This window comes from Nomascus leucogenys, chromosome 12, assembly GCF_006542625.1.
Source record: "Nomascus leucogenys isolate Asia chromosome 12, Asia_NLE_v1, whole genome shotgun sequence".
In the NCBI taxonomy this organism is placed as follows: domain Eukaryota; kingdom Metazoa; phylum Chordata; class Mammalia; order Primates; family Hylobatidae; genus Nomascus; species Nomascus leucogenys.
The window spans coordinates 81,394,689-81,408,491 of record NC_044392.1 but is presented as its reverse complement, the minus strand read 5'-3'; the positions used below and the strand labels follow the sequence as shown (position 1 = coordinate 81,408,491).

General features: G+C 37.9%; 1 protein-coding gene and 1 pseudogene across 3 annotated transcripts in view; one reads left to right on the top strand and one right to left on the bottom strand.

Moving 5' to 3' along the window:
* CCDC18 (coiled-coil domain containing 18) overlaps positions 1-10,613 on the top strand; it is a 100,602-nt gene extending 89,989 nt beyond the window's left edge. Inside the window, exons 28-29 of one of the 3 annotated variants that reach the window (XM_012500463.2) lie at positions 3,518-3,985; positions 10,350-10,613. In XM_012500463.2, the coding sequence (XP_012355917.1) occupies positions 3,518-3,985; positions 10,350-10,364 (483 nt within the window). In that variant the 3' untranslated portion in view covers positions 10,365-10,613. The remainder of the gene's footprint in view (positions 1-3,517; positions 3,986-10,349) is intronic. The other 2 variants (XM_030825037.1, XM_003260057.2) reach the window with 2 other exon arrangements.
* A 229-nt stretch (positions 10,614-10,842) lies between these two features.
* LOC105738409 lies at positions 10,843-11,018 on the bottom strand (annotated as a pseudogene).
* Positions 11,019-13,803: the final 2,785 nt, after the last annotated feature.

Below are 13,803 nucleotides of genomic sequence, written 5' to 3'. Positions count from 1 at the left end.
CATCCCCGGGATGCATGGCTGGTTCAACATACTCAAATCAATAAATGTAATCCATCACATAAACCGAACCAAAGACAAAAACCACATGATTATCTCAATAGATGCAGAACAGGCTTTCAACAAAATTCAACAGCCCTTCATGCTAAAAACTCTCAAACTAGGTATTGATGGGATGTATCTAAAAATAATAAGAGCTATTTATGACAAACCCACAGCCAATATCATACTGAATGGGCAAAAACTGGAAGCATTCCCTTTGAAAACTGGCACAAGACAGGGGTGCCCTCTCTCACCACTCCTATTCAACATAGTGTTGGAAGTTCTGGCCAGGGCAATCAGGCAGGAGAAAGAAAGGGTATTCCATTAGGAAAAGAGGAAGTCAAATTGTCCCTCTTTGCAGATGACATGATTATATATTTAGAAAACCCCATCATCTCAGCCCCAAATCTCCTTAAGCTGATAACTTCGGCAAAGTCTCAGGATACAAAATCAATGTGCAAAAATCACAAGCATTCCTACACACCAATAACCGACCAACAGAGAGCCAAATCATGAGTGAACTCCCATTCACAATTGCTTCAAGAGAATTAAATACCTAGGAATCCAACTTACAAGGGATGTGAAGGATTTCCAGGGAGAACTACAAACCACTGCTCAATGAAATAAAAGAGGACACAAACAAATGGAAGAACATTCCATGCTCATGGATAGGAAGAATCAATATAATGAAAATGGCCATACTGTCCAAGGTAATTTATAGATTCAATGCCATCTCCATCAAGCTGCCAATGACATTCTTCACAGAATTGGAAAAAACTACCTAAAGTTCATATGGAACCAAAAAAGAGCCCACACAGCCAAGACAATCCTAAGCCAAAAGAAAAAAGCTGGAGGCATCACGCTACCTGACTTCAAACTATACTACAAGGCTACAGTAACCAAAACAGCATGGTACTGGTACCAAAACAGAGATATAGACCAATGGAACAGAACAGATCCCTCAGAAATAACACCACACATCTACAACCATCTGATCTTTGACAAACCTGACAAAAACAAGAAATGGGGAAAGGATTCCCTATTTAATAAATGGTGCTGGAAAAACTGGCTAGCCATATGTAGAAAGTTGAAACTGGATCCCTTCCTTACACCTTATACAAAAATTAATTCAAGATGGATTAAAGACTTAAATGTTAGACCTAAAACCATCAAAACCCTAGAAGAAAACCTAGGCAATACCATTCAGGACATAGGCATGGGCAAGGACTTCATGACTAAAACACCAAAAGCAATGGCAACAAAAACCAAAACAGACAAATGAGATCTAATTAGAGAGCTTCTGCACAGCAAAAGAAACTACCGTCAGAGTGCAGGCAACCTACAGAATGGGAGAAAATTTTTGCAATCTACTCATCTGATAGAGGGCTAATACCCAGAATCTACAAAGAACTTAAATTTGCAAGAAAAAAACAACCCCATCAAAAAGTGGGTGAAGGGTATGAACAGACACTTCTCAAAAGAAGACATTTATGGCCAGGTGCGGTGGCTCACACTTGTAATCCCAGCACTTTGGGAGGCCGAGGCGGGCAGATCATGAGGTCAGGAGATCGAGACCACGATGAAACCCCGTCTCTACTAAAAATACAAAAAAATTAGCCGGGCGTGGTGGCGGGCGCCTGTAGTCCCAGCTACTTGGAGAGGCTGAGGCAGAAGAATGGCGTGAACACGGGAGGCAGAGCTTGCAGTGAGCCGAGATTGCGCCACTGCACTCCAGCATGGGCGACAGAGGCTCCGTCTCAAAAAAAAAAAAAAATGAAGACATTTATGCAGCCAACAGACACATGAAAAAATGTTCATCATCACTGGTCATCAGAGAAATGCAAATCAAAACCACAATGAGATACCATCTCACACCAGTTAGAATGGCGATCATTAAAAAGTCAGGAAACAACAGGTGCTGGAGAGGATGTGGAGAAATAGGAACACTTTTACACTGTTGATGGGAGTGTAAACTAGTTCAACCATTATGGAAGACAGTGTGGCGATTCCTCAAGGATCTAGAACTAGAAATACCATTTGACCCAGCCATCCCATTACTGGGTATATACCCAAAGGATTATAAATCATGCTGCTATAAAGACACATGCACACGTATGTTTATTGCGGCACTATTCACAATAGCAAAGACTTGGAACCAACCCAAATGTCCATCAATGAGAGACTAGATTAAGAAAATGTGGCACATATACACCATGGAATACTATGCAGCCATCAAAAAGGATGAGTTTATGTCCTTTGTAGGGACATGGATGTAGCTGGAAACCATCATTCTGAGCAAACTATCGCAAGGACAAAAAACCAAACACCGCCTGTTCTCACTCACAGGTGGGAATTGAACAATGAGAACACTTGGACACAGGGTGGGGAACATCACACACCGGGGCCTGTCGTGGGGTGGGGGGAGGGGGGAAGCGAGAGCATTAAGAGAAATCCATAATGTAAATGACGAGTTAATGGGTGCAGCACACCAACATGGCACATTTATACATATGTAACAAACCTGCACGTTGAGCACATGTACCCTAGAACTTAAAGTATTTTTAAAAATCATATAAATCAATTTTAGATGAAGTAGTAAAAAAAAAAAGAACCGAAATATGCGTGTTAAACTTTTATTTTGTAATGCATTCTGTGATTATGACAGTTTTAGTTATGAACACAGTATTTTTGAAAGCTACTTTAAGAATAGAAACTATCAGATTAAAACTGACAGGATTTAGAAATATATATCTTATGGATACCTTTAAGAAAAGGCAAATGTATTTGAAGAGGAGACTACTACAGTTACATTATTAAGCTTTTGAAATTAAAATATCATCTCTTTTTTTAGGCTTTTTGGTTTTTTAGTGTATGTAGTCTCATTCCTAGGATCCCAAAGTTCAATCAGAGGACCCAAATGAAGGGCATGAAAAAAATCGAAATGAAAAGTTTATTTAACAAGGATTGATTTATTAAAAATTTATCACTTCTTTACGTTTTTGAAAAATTTCTAATATACTAAAGCTTTCTTGTAATGAGAACACAAAAAGCAGAATAGCTTATCTATTTTTTCCCTACTGGAAATTCTGAAAGGGGTCTTTTTGTGTCTATATGTGTTAGATTAACAAAAGATAGCATACCTCTACACCTTTGCAGATAAATTTTTAGGTGTAAGATTTCAATCTTGAATAGAAATTGATATTATCATTAACACCAAAAATACATATATATAAGGAAAATCTAGTTTTAATGGAATTTCTTAGAATAAGCGTATTTCAAATGAACTTGTGTAATTTTCCCAAAGTGAACCTATCTTAAGTAAAGGTTTTAAACAGAGCTTGGAAAACTCTCAAGAATTATAAACAGAATTCCTGTACTGGGACAAAGGTTGACTTTCTGAAAGTCTATGATTTTCTAAGGAGTTCATTCATTTAACAAAAATGTATTGAGCACCTACTATGTACCAATTTTTCTGCAGGAATCAGAATTAACCAGATTACAGGCCAAAATTTCTGGACATGAAAAGGCAGAAGACATCAAGTTTCTGCCAGCCCCATTTACATCTCCAACAGAAATTATGCCTGATGTCCAAGATCCAAAATTTGCTAAACGTTTTCACACATCTTTTTCCACGTGTACAAAATTACGTTGCTCTATTAGTGCCAGTGATCTTACTTTCAAAACTCATGGTGATGAAGATCTTTCTGAAGAATTACTACAGGACTTAAAGAAAATGCAATTAGAACAGCCTTCAACATTAGAAGAAAGCCATAAGAATCTGACTTACACCCAGCCAGACTCATTTAAACCTCTCACGTATAACCTAGAAGATGATAGTTCTGAGAATAATGACTTTAGCACGCTTAGTGGGATGCTAAGATACATAAACAAAGAAGTAAGACTATTAAAAAAGCCTTCTACGCAAACAGATGCTGGTTTAAATCAGGTATGTATTTTATACACTGTAAGCTGTAATAATTTGTTTCCAAAGAATAACATTTTATTACTTGGAAGAAAATTCATATATTTAAATGAAAAACTACTAATATTTGAAAAAGGAAGATTTTACATTTTATGCATTAAGTAAAATCAATACCAAAAGACATTTTCTCTAGGTCATGGTGTGAGATAACAGGGGGAAAGAGAGAGGCAGAGGGAGACGAACAGGAAGTAGAACGAAAAATAGGAGGATAGACATGAAAGTGCTTAAAAATAAAAAAATAAAAAAACTGAAAAAAAGAAAAATGGTAAGAAGAAATATGCAGTGAGAGGAATCCAGAGAAAGTAGGTTCTGAGGTGAATGTTCTCATAACTTCATCATAATTTACTGTTCACTCGGGCTCTGTATGTAAAAATAAGTTATTGCTGGCTATCACTGATCTTTGGAAAGTTGATTTACTAATTAGCCATTATTTAAAAGCATGAATAAAGCCAACTGCCCTCATCCTTATAATTTTTCACTCTAAAATATTTATGTTCATCTTTCCTTCTTTTGTCCCTTTTCTCTTTAAAAGAAAGATATATCCCTCTTCTTTTTTAGAGAGAACCTCTTGAACATGTACTTTCAAGCCTTTAATATGCTTGCCTGTTTTGCTTCTCTGCTTTCTGATTTAATCTGTATCTTCAGGCTTCTTTATTTCCCTCTTCCTTTCATTTCCAGACATCTTAAATTCATACCCACTCTAAGCTGGGTGCAGTGGCACATGCCTGCAATCCCAGCTACCCAGGAGGCTGAGGCAGGAGGATTATTTGAGCCCAGGAGTTTGAGACAAGTATGGGCAACATGGCGAGAACTCATCTCAAAAAAAACTTTTATTCTATTTCTCCATTGTTGCTACCTCCTTACTACCCTTCCCACTTTGTAACTTACTGTATTTGTCTCTTGAATATTAAATTTACTGTTTTCTTGAAAGTCACAAAAAAACTCCTTGTATAATAAACAAATTTAGTATCCTCTTTTTCTTCAGCTTTTGTAGATTTAACTGTCCATTCCCCCTTTTGATCTTTTCTCTTCTCTTGACTTTTATGATTTAATATTTTTCTGGTCCTCTTCTTATTTTGAACTAATTACTTTCTCACTTTTCTGCTCCTCGTATTCCTAATGTTCCACAATATAGGATTTAATCTGTAGTTTGCGAATGGAAATAATCTCCTTTAGATAATGTCAGCTTTTTAAAAAATGCCTAACATCATTTTCAAACACATCAAGATAGCTTTGGTGGCCTGAACCGTTAAAAAAATTTTTTTTAATAGATCCAAGACAAAGAAAAATTGTTGAGTGAGTTTTTCTTCATAATACTTATTTTTGCTGGCTTAAGTATATGTCTGTCTACTTGTTTATTGATTGTCTCCCCACTGAAAATGTAAACTCTGTGTGGACAGGGTATGGTCATTTCGCTTATTTCTATATTTCTAGTGCCTGGTATATAGTAGATGCTGAATGAATATTTATGAATGAATCAAATGGCTAAATAAATTATATACAGTAAACACAACTGTAGTTTTAAATGCTAGATTTCATCAGGCTGTGCTGGCCAAAATTTCACTTTTAGCATATTACTTTTAGCACCCAAGAAGTTAAAGATTCAGTAAAGGTAACTGAGAAGTAATCAGTGAAATAGAAGAGAAATTAGGAGAGTATAATATTTCACAATGTATTTCAAGGAGGGTGAGATCAATTGTGTCCAGTGTTGCTAAGTAAAGTGAAGATTGATAATTGACTATCATATTTGGTAATGTTGAGGCTTTTATGACCCTCATAAGACTGGCTTTAGAGTAACAATGGGAATGAAAGCCTGATGTAGAGTGGGTTTAGCATAGAACAGAAAGAGAGGAAATAGAAACACCAAGAATAGACAACTCTTTGGATAAAGAGTAAAGCAGAGAAATGAGGGAGATGTGATGTCAAGGGAGAGTTTTTTGTTTTGCTTTTTAACATAAGAGAGAAAACAGCTGTTGGATATTGATAGGAATGATCCAGTAGACAGGGAAACAGCAATTCAAGACAGAGTAGAAGGAGTAAAATCCTTAAGGTAGGCTTAGGAAATGGTGTAGAGGAGTTGGTCTTGGATAAAAGAAGGGGCAGTTCATCCACTGTAGTAGGAAGGAAGGCAGAATATGGGAGCACAGAAACACATGGAATGGAAGGTTTGGTAGTGGGAGAGAAATTTCTTTGTTGATTGCTTTTATTTTCTTAGTGAAATAAGAAGCAGGGTTTTTAGCTAAGGCACAGTAAGATATTGGATATTTAAGAACAGGGAAGGTATGTGAAATGGTTACTACTTTGGAGAGTAGGAAAAGCATAAACAGACTAGCAAAGTCTAGTAGAATTGCCAGCCAGATAGTTCTGTCATGTGGAACAACCGTGCAAGATACAGGACATCTGGCATCATTTGTCCCTGCCTGTTGTATATCAGCAGCAGCATGTCCCTTTCTCCCCATCACAGTGACAAACAAAAAGTACCATCACAAATTTCTAGAATGTTCTGTAGAGGATGGTACTGTACCCTTTAAGAACCTCTGCTCTACTCCAGTGACCCTTGCAGTCATAGATATGCAGGACTGTCTTTTTGGTAAAAATAGCACCTAATTTATGCAGGATAAATTTGATAAGTACAGTGACAGATTGTGATCATAACAATACATAGCCTTTACTGTATGTCAAGCAAATCCTTTACATAAATTAACTCATTTAATCCTTATAACAACCCCCTGATAGGTACTATTATCTGAATAGTACCAAATAATAGTACCTAATAGTTCTACTGTAGTGGGTACTATTATTATCCTTATGAGGAAACTGAGTCCCTGCTCTTAACCACCATATATAATATTTGCATAATTGTATTGGTATTTTCTTCAGTACTGTCTAATTACATAGTTTGGTCTTGCAGTTGCTTAGCCAATTAAGGATTAAGAGTAGGAGTTAGCCAGGTGCGGTGGCTCACGCCTGTAATCCCAGCACTTTGGGAGGCTGAGGCGGGTGGATCACGAGGTCAGGAGTTCAAGACCAGCCTGGCCAAGAGGGCGAAAGCCCATCTCTACTAAAAACACAAAAATTAGCTGGGCATGGTGGTGCGTACCTGTAATCCCAGCTGCTCAGGAGGCTGAGGCAGAGAATTGCTTGAACCCGGGAGGCAAAGGTTGCAGTGAGCTGAGATTGCGCCACTGCAGTCCAACCTGGGTGACAGCACGAGACTCCATCTCTAAATAAATAAATAAATAAATAGTAGGAGTTGAAAGTTACTACATAACTGATAGAATAATTTCTTACTCTGTAGGTTTTTGCAATATATATTTGAATTTTTCAAGTCATTTCACCTATTCAATTATCATTGAAGATCAATGCCAAATTAAAATATTCAAAATACTGGCCGGGCAAGGTGCCTCACCTTTAATCCCAACACTTTGGGAGGCCAAGCAGGAGGATTACTTGAGACTAGGATTTCAAGGCCAGCCTGGGCAACATAGCAAGATCCAATCTCTACAGAAAAATAAAATGAAAAATTAGCTGGGCATGGTGGCACACATCTGTAGTCCTAGCTACTTGGAAGCTGAGGTGGGAGGATTGCTTGAGCTCAGTTCGAGGCTGCAGTGAGCTATTATCATGCACTGTAGCCTAGGCAAGGGAGCAAGAACCCATCTCTAAACAAAACAAACAAACGTTGTAGCCTATTGTTAAACTTAAAAGATTGGATTCTTACAATGCTATCAAAGTTATATGCTGTACAAACATTGTTTTCTTGATTGTCAGTGATACTCTACTGAGTTTTAAATGCATTGACCACAGTCAATACTCATAACTTTAAGCTCACATGGAACTCTTATAGCGCATGAGCCTCAGTTGCATTACCTGTGGTAGTGACCACCTCATAGTCATTTACATGTATGTTGCATGAATAAATATATACTACTCTGTAAAATTTAATGAAAGAGACGTATTTTTATTTTTTTGAGTCTCGCACTGTCACCCAGGCTGGAGTGTAGTGGCACGATCTCAGCTCACTGCAACCTCCGCTTCCTGGGTTCAAGCAATTCTCATACCTCAGCCACCTAAGTAGCTGGGATTACAGGCGTGTGTCACCATGCCCGGCTAATTTTTGCATTTTTTAGTAGAGATGGGGTTTCACCATGTTGGCCAAGCTGGTCTCAAACTCCTGGCCCCAAGTGATCTACCCACCTTGGCCTCCCAAAGTGCTGAGATGACAGGCGTGAGCCACCGCACCTGGCCTGAAAGAGACATTTTAAATTGGGATGTAGAGCCATGATCTGTAGTCTAGTTCAGGTCCTCAGCTTATTTCACCTGCCACTTAAGTATGACATTGCATTGGTCTCCTATTTTAAAGCAGGATTTTAAAACTCTTTTAAACCAAAGAAATTATTATTTAAATAAAATAAATCTAGTATGTCAAATAGATTCAAAGGTAGTTTATCTGATTGGGGGTAGGATATGTCTAACCTTTACCCAGTTACTAAAACCTACTCATGGCTGCTCATGCAAAAGCTCCAGAGCAGCCTTGGATTAATCATTAGGGAAAATAAGCAGGAGCATAGGGGACTAAGGGGAATGCCACAGAGTTGTTTGCCCTAGCTATCATCCTCTTAATTCGTTCACTGCCACACTTGACTTTAGTAGAATTTTTAGTAACTGTCTTTATCTGCCATGTTCAAATTTAATCTGCACTGTTAAAAAATCATTTTCTGTGGTATGATGAGTGACAAAAGTTTAAAAGTTTGATTTGAAAGTGTCATCAGGTATTACATTTGTTTCTTTACACATGGTGTGAGTTTCAAAACCAGCTAGCTGGGTCTGGATAGCATTTGACTCACCAGCTGATTCGTCTAAAGGACTCTTAAGCAATTTTTTAAAGCAGTGGTAGGGCCAGGAGGCACCATTGTTGGGCTGTGCAGAGGGTTATCAGCTGGCCTAAATCCAGCTCTGCTTCAGAAAGTGCAGTTTTAAAGTCCACTGGTACAATGAAAAGAATGTGGAAATCGATACATGAGAAGTGTTTAATAAGTGTTAGCTCCCTTTCTTGTGTTGCAGCCCAAATACTATTTTCCTAATGGTTAAGTACGTTGGCACTTCCATTGAGAGTAAAGCCTCTTAACACAGCAGTATTCTGCTTTCAGACTAACAAAAGCTTCAGAACTCAAAAAATTACACCTGTACACAATTTAGAACACAATATCAGCAAGTTCAGAGACTTCATATTAACTCCTATTCTAATCCTGTTTTGGATTAGAGCAGTGGAAGTGTTGTGAATACTGATTAGCTAATTCACCGTTTATTAGGAATTTATAAGAAGTTATTACTTCTATTTCTCTTATTTGTAAGTAGTTTTCAAGATATGGTACATATATCATGCAGTAAGATGAAAAATAAGAAATTAGGAAATTAGCTATAGGGAAAACAAAGATGAAAAAAATGTTAAACCAGGAGTACAGGTAATATACCTAGAGACATGATAATATTTTCAAATTCACACCCTCAGTAAAGATGAAGGTATGACAAGAAAATTTGGCCCATATTTTTTTAAATCCCCTGGGCCTTTTTCCTCTGTTTTTCTACTTTATGTTAAACTGCTTTTATATGCAAATAATTCTCTTTTGTCTTTTTCTGCTCTTTTTTTCTTCTTTTAATCTTACTTTTTCATTGACTTTTTTCATGTAGCTATTCATCCTTGTTTATTGTGCTCTCAAACTATAATGTGACACTGATGCCTAAATATGTTATTTTTATGTTCCTTTTTTTTGAGTTTTAAAATTAGTTTAACCTCATATTCACACCCACCTCACCAAGCCAGAATTATTTGCTTTTATTTTTTATTTTATTTATTTTATTTTATTTTTTTGAGATGGAGGTACCCTCTTGTCTCCCAGGCTGGAGTGCAGTGCGATCTCGGCTTACTGGAACCTCCCCCTCCAAGGTTCAAGTGATTCTCCTGCCTTAGCCTCCTGACTAGCTGGGATTACAGATGCTCGCCACCACACCCAGCTAATTTTTGTATGTTTTAGTAGAGACAGGGTTTCACCATGTTGGCCAGGCTGGGCTCGAACTCCTGACCTCAGGTGATCCACCCACCTCAGCTTCCCAAAGTGCTGGGATTACAGGCAGTGAGCCACTGCGCCCAGCCTGCATTTTATATTCATGTGGTTCATTATTGACTTTTTATGATTCATATTTTTCAGTAGACTAAATATTTCTCACTCTCACTTTAAATTATACTCCTGTTATTATGGTAGACTTTTAATGCTAAATCAGTTTAGGAATATTTCAAATATTAATCTATTATTTTGCATTATTCTAGGGAGAAAATGTGTAATTAAAAGAAGATACTGATGTGTTGAAAAAATGGAATTTTTGGTACTGTGCTGTTTACTTATTATATGTAGCTCATACTTCATAGAAGCTGTTATTTTGCTTTTGAATAAATTTTATATTTCAATATTTTAAAAGAAAGCCCTTCTAAAATTTAATTATATTTTTAAAGAAAATTTATTATTTTATTGTTTTTTGGCTTACACTTGCAGCTTTCCTTTGCTTTTTATATAAAAATCATTGTTAAAATGCATAAGTACATTGAGGAAAGTTAATTTTTTTTTTTTTTAATGAAAGTCTTCACATATTTATTACTGAACCCAGCCAACCAACGCGTTCATAACAGATGCAGAGAGAAAAAATATATCCCCAACAAAACATGTTAAACTCTCCGGATAGTGGTGACATTTTCAGCCTGATATGGTAACATGATTTTGACCTTCAGACAGCATAAATATGTGTGCCATCTCATGTGCAATTCCTTATAGACCCAGCTTGGTTCTTCTCCATTGTCTCCTTTTGGTTTTATTTTATTAATAAAATAAAACCAACTGATTTTATTACCAGTTTTCATCTGAATCCAATGGGGAATGGGACAATTTTGCTTTTGTTTCTTGGCCAGAAATCGCTTAATTCTGAAAGTCTTGTGAGAAGACATGGCAAGAAGCAGAGTCAAGCACGCACCATGATGGCGGAGAAAGGAAAAGAGGCGAGGAATGTCAGTTCTTAATCAGACCATTATTTGCTAATTTTTCTAGTATTACTTAATTTTTAAAATTAGTATAAATTTGTAAGTCATTCTGCCATAGGTTTATAATTATACTAATAATGGCTGACTTTCATTGAGTCAGTTTACTGTTTATCAGTGACTATTCTAGGCAGTTGTATTAGTCTGTTCTCATGCTGCCAATAAAGACATACCCCAGACTGGCTGGGCATGGTGGCTTATGCCTGTAATCCCTGCACTTTGGGAGGCCAAGGCAGGCAGATCATGAGGTCAGGAGATCGAGACCATCCTGGCTAACATGGTGAAACCCCGTCTTTACTAAAAATACAAAAAAATTAGCTGGGTGTGGTGGCGGGCACGTGTAGTCCCAGCTACTTGGGAGGCTGAGGGAGGAGAATCGCATGAACCCAGGAGGCGGAGCTTGCAGTGAGCCAAGATCGCGCCACTGCACTCTAGTCTGGGCAACAGAGCGAGACTCAAAAAAAAAAAAAAGACATACCTCAGACTGGGTAATTTATAGAGAAAAGAGGTTTTTTGGTTTTGAGATGGAGTTTGCTTTTGTCACCCAAACTGGAGTACAGTGGCACCATCTTGGCTCACTGCAACCTCTGCCTTCCAGGTTCAAGCGATTCTCCTGCCTCAGCCTCCTGACTAGCTGGGATTACAAGTACCCACCACCATGCCTGGCTAATATTTTGTATTTTTTAGTAGAGACGGGGTTTCACCATGTTGGCCTGGCTGGTCTTGAACTCCTGACCTCAGGTGATCCACCCACCTCAGCCTCCCAAAGTGTCAGGATTACAGGCTTGAGCCACTGTGCCTGCCCAGAAAAGAGGTTTAATAGACTCACAGTTCCACATGGCTGGGGAGGCCTCACAATCAATCATAGCAGAAAGCAAAGGAAGGAGGAGCAAAGTCAAGTTTTGCATGGCAGCAGGTAAGAGAGAGCATATGTGGGGGAACGCCCCTTTATAAAACCTCAGATCTCATTAGACTTATTGACTGTCACAAGAACAGCATGGGAAAGACCCACCCTCATGATTCATATTTTTGAGGATTTAAAGGAAAAGATGACCATAATTAGTGAATAGATGGGGAGGAATCTTAGACAAATACAAATCAATGAGTGGTACAAGGTAGAAACTTAGGGAGTCCCAATATTTTACAGGCAGGCAGAAAAGAAAACTGAGAATGGATGTTTAGAGGTAAAATAACCAAATGGAAATTCTAGAACCAAAAGGTATAGTAGCTGAACATTTACAACTCCCAATATTGGCTTAACAGCAGATTGGAGATGACAGAAAAGGCAGTTGACTTGAAAGCAGATAAATAGTAAATTTCCACTCTGAAGAACAAAGAGAAATATGATTGAATAAATATAAAAAGAGCATCTAAGACCAGTAAGACAGTATTAAGGGAAGAAAGGGAAAATGGGGCAGGAAAAAAGGTTCTTATAGTTATGGCTGAAAATATCACAAATGTGGTGAAAAGATGACAACCTATAGATTTTCTAAGCTCAGCAAGCCCTAAGCAGGATTTAAAAAAAAAAAATCCTGCTTAGTCATATAATAGTGAAAATTCTGTAAACCAAACACAGAAATATCTTAAAAACAGAGAGAGAAAAATCCTCATGTAGGGGAACAGTGATCCAAAAGAAGGCAGACTTGCCATGAGAAAGAGTGAGATACACTTTTAAAAGGACAACTGTATTAGTGTGTTCTCACACTGCTATAAAGAACTATGTGAGACTGGGTAATTTATAAAGAAAAGAGGTTTAATTGACTCAGTTCCACAGGCTATACAGGAGGCATGGCTCAGGAAGCCGTGGGAAACAAAATTGTGGTGGAAGGTGAATGGGAAGCCAACATGTCTTACATGGCAGGAGCAGAAGGAAGAGAGAGCAAAGGGGGAAGTGACTACACACTGTTAACCAGATCTTGTGAGAACTCTATCATGAGGCAGCACTAGGGGGATGGTAGTAAACCATTAAAAACCACTTCCATGATCCAATTACCTCCCACCAAGCCCCACCTCCAATACTCAGGTTCACAATTCAACATGAGATTTGGGTGGAGACACAAAGCCAAACAATATCATTCCAACCATGTCCCCTCCCACATCTCATGTCCTTCTTACACAAAAGTTCAATCATCCATTCTCAACAGCCCCCTAAGTCTTATTTCAGCATTAACTCAAAAATCCATAGTCCAAAGCCTCATCTGAGACAAGGCAAGTTCCTTCCACCTATGATCTTGTAAAATAAAAAACAAGTTAGTTACTTCAAAGATACAATGGGGGTACAGACATTGGGTAAATGCTGCCATTCCAAAAGGGAAAAATTGGCCAAAAACAAAGGGGCTACAGGCCCCATGATCCAATCACCTTCCACCAGGCTCCACCTCCAACACTTGGGATCACAATTCAATATGAGATTTGGGTGGGACACAGAAGCAAACCATATCAACAATATAATGAAAGTTAAAAGTATGGACAAAGATAACCAGGGAAACAGGCATAAAAAACGTATATTAATATCTGACTATGAGTTTTGCCAGAGATTAAAAGATGTTTTGTAATGGTAAAAGGATCCGTTTAATAGGAAGACATACTCCTAAATGTATATACACCAAATAACAGACTTCAGACAAATGAATTGAAATCTAACCGGACTAAAGGGACAAATAGAAAGATCCACATTGTGGGATAGTTTAACCTC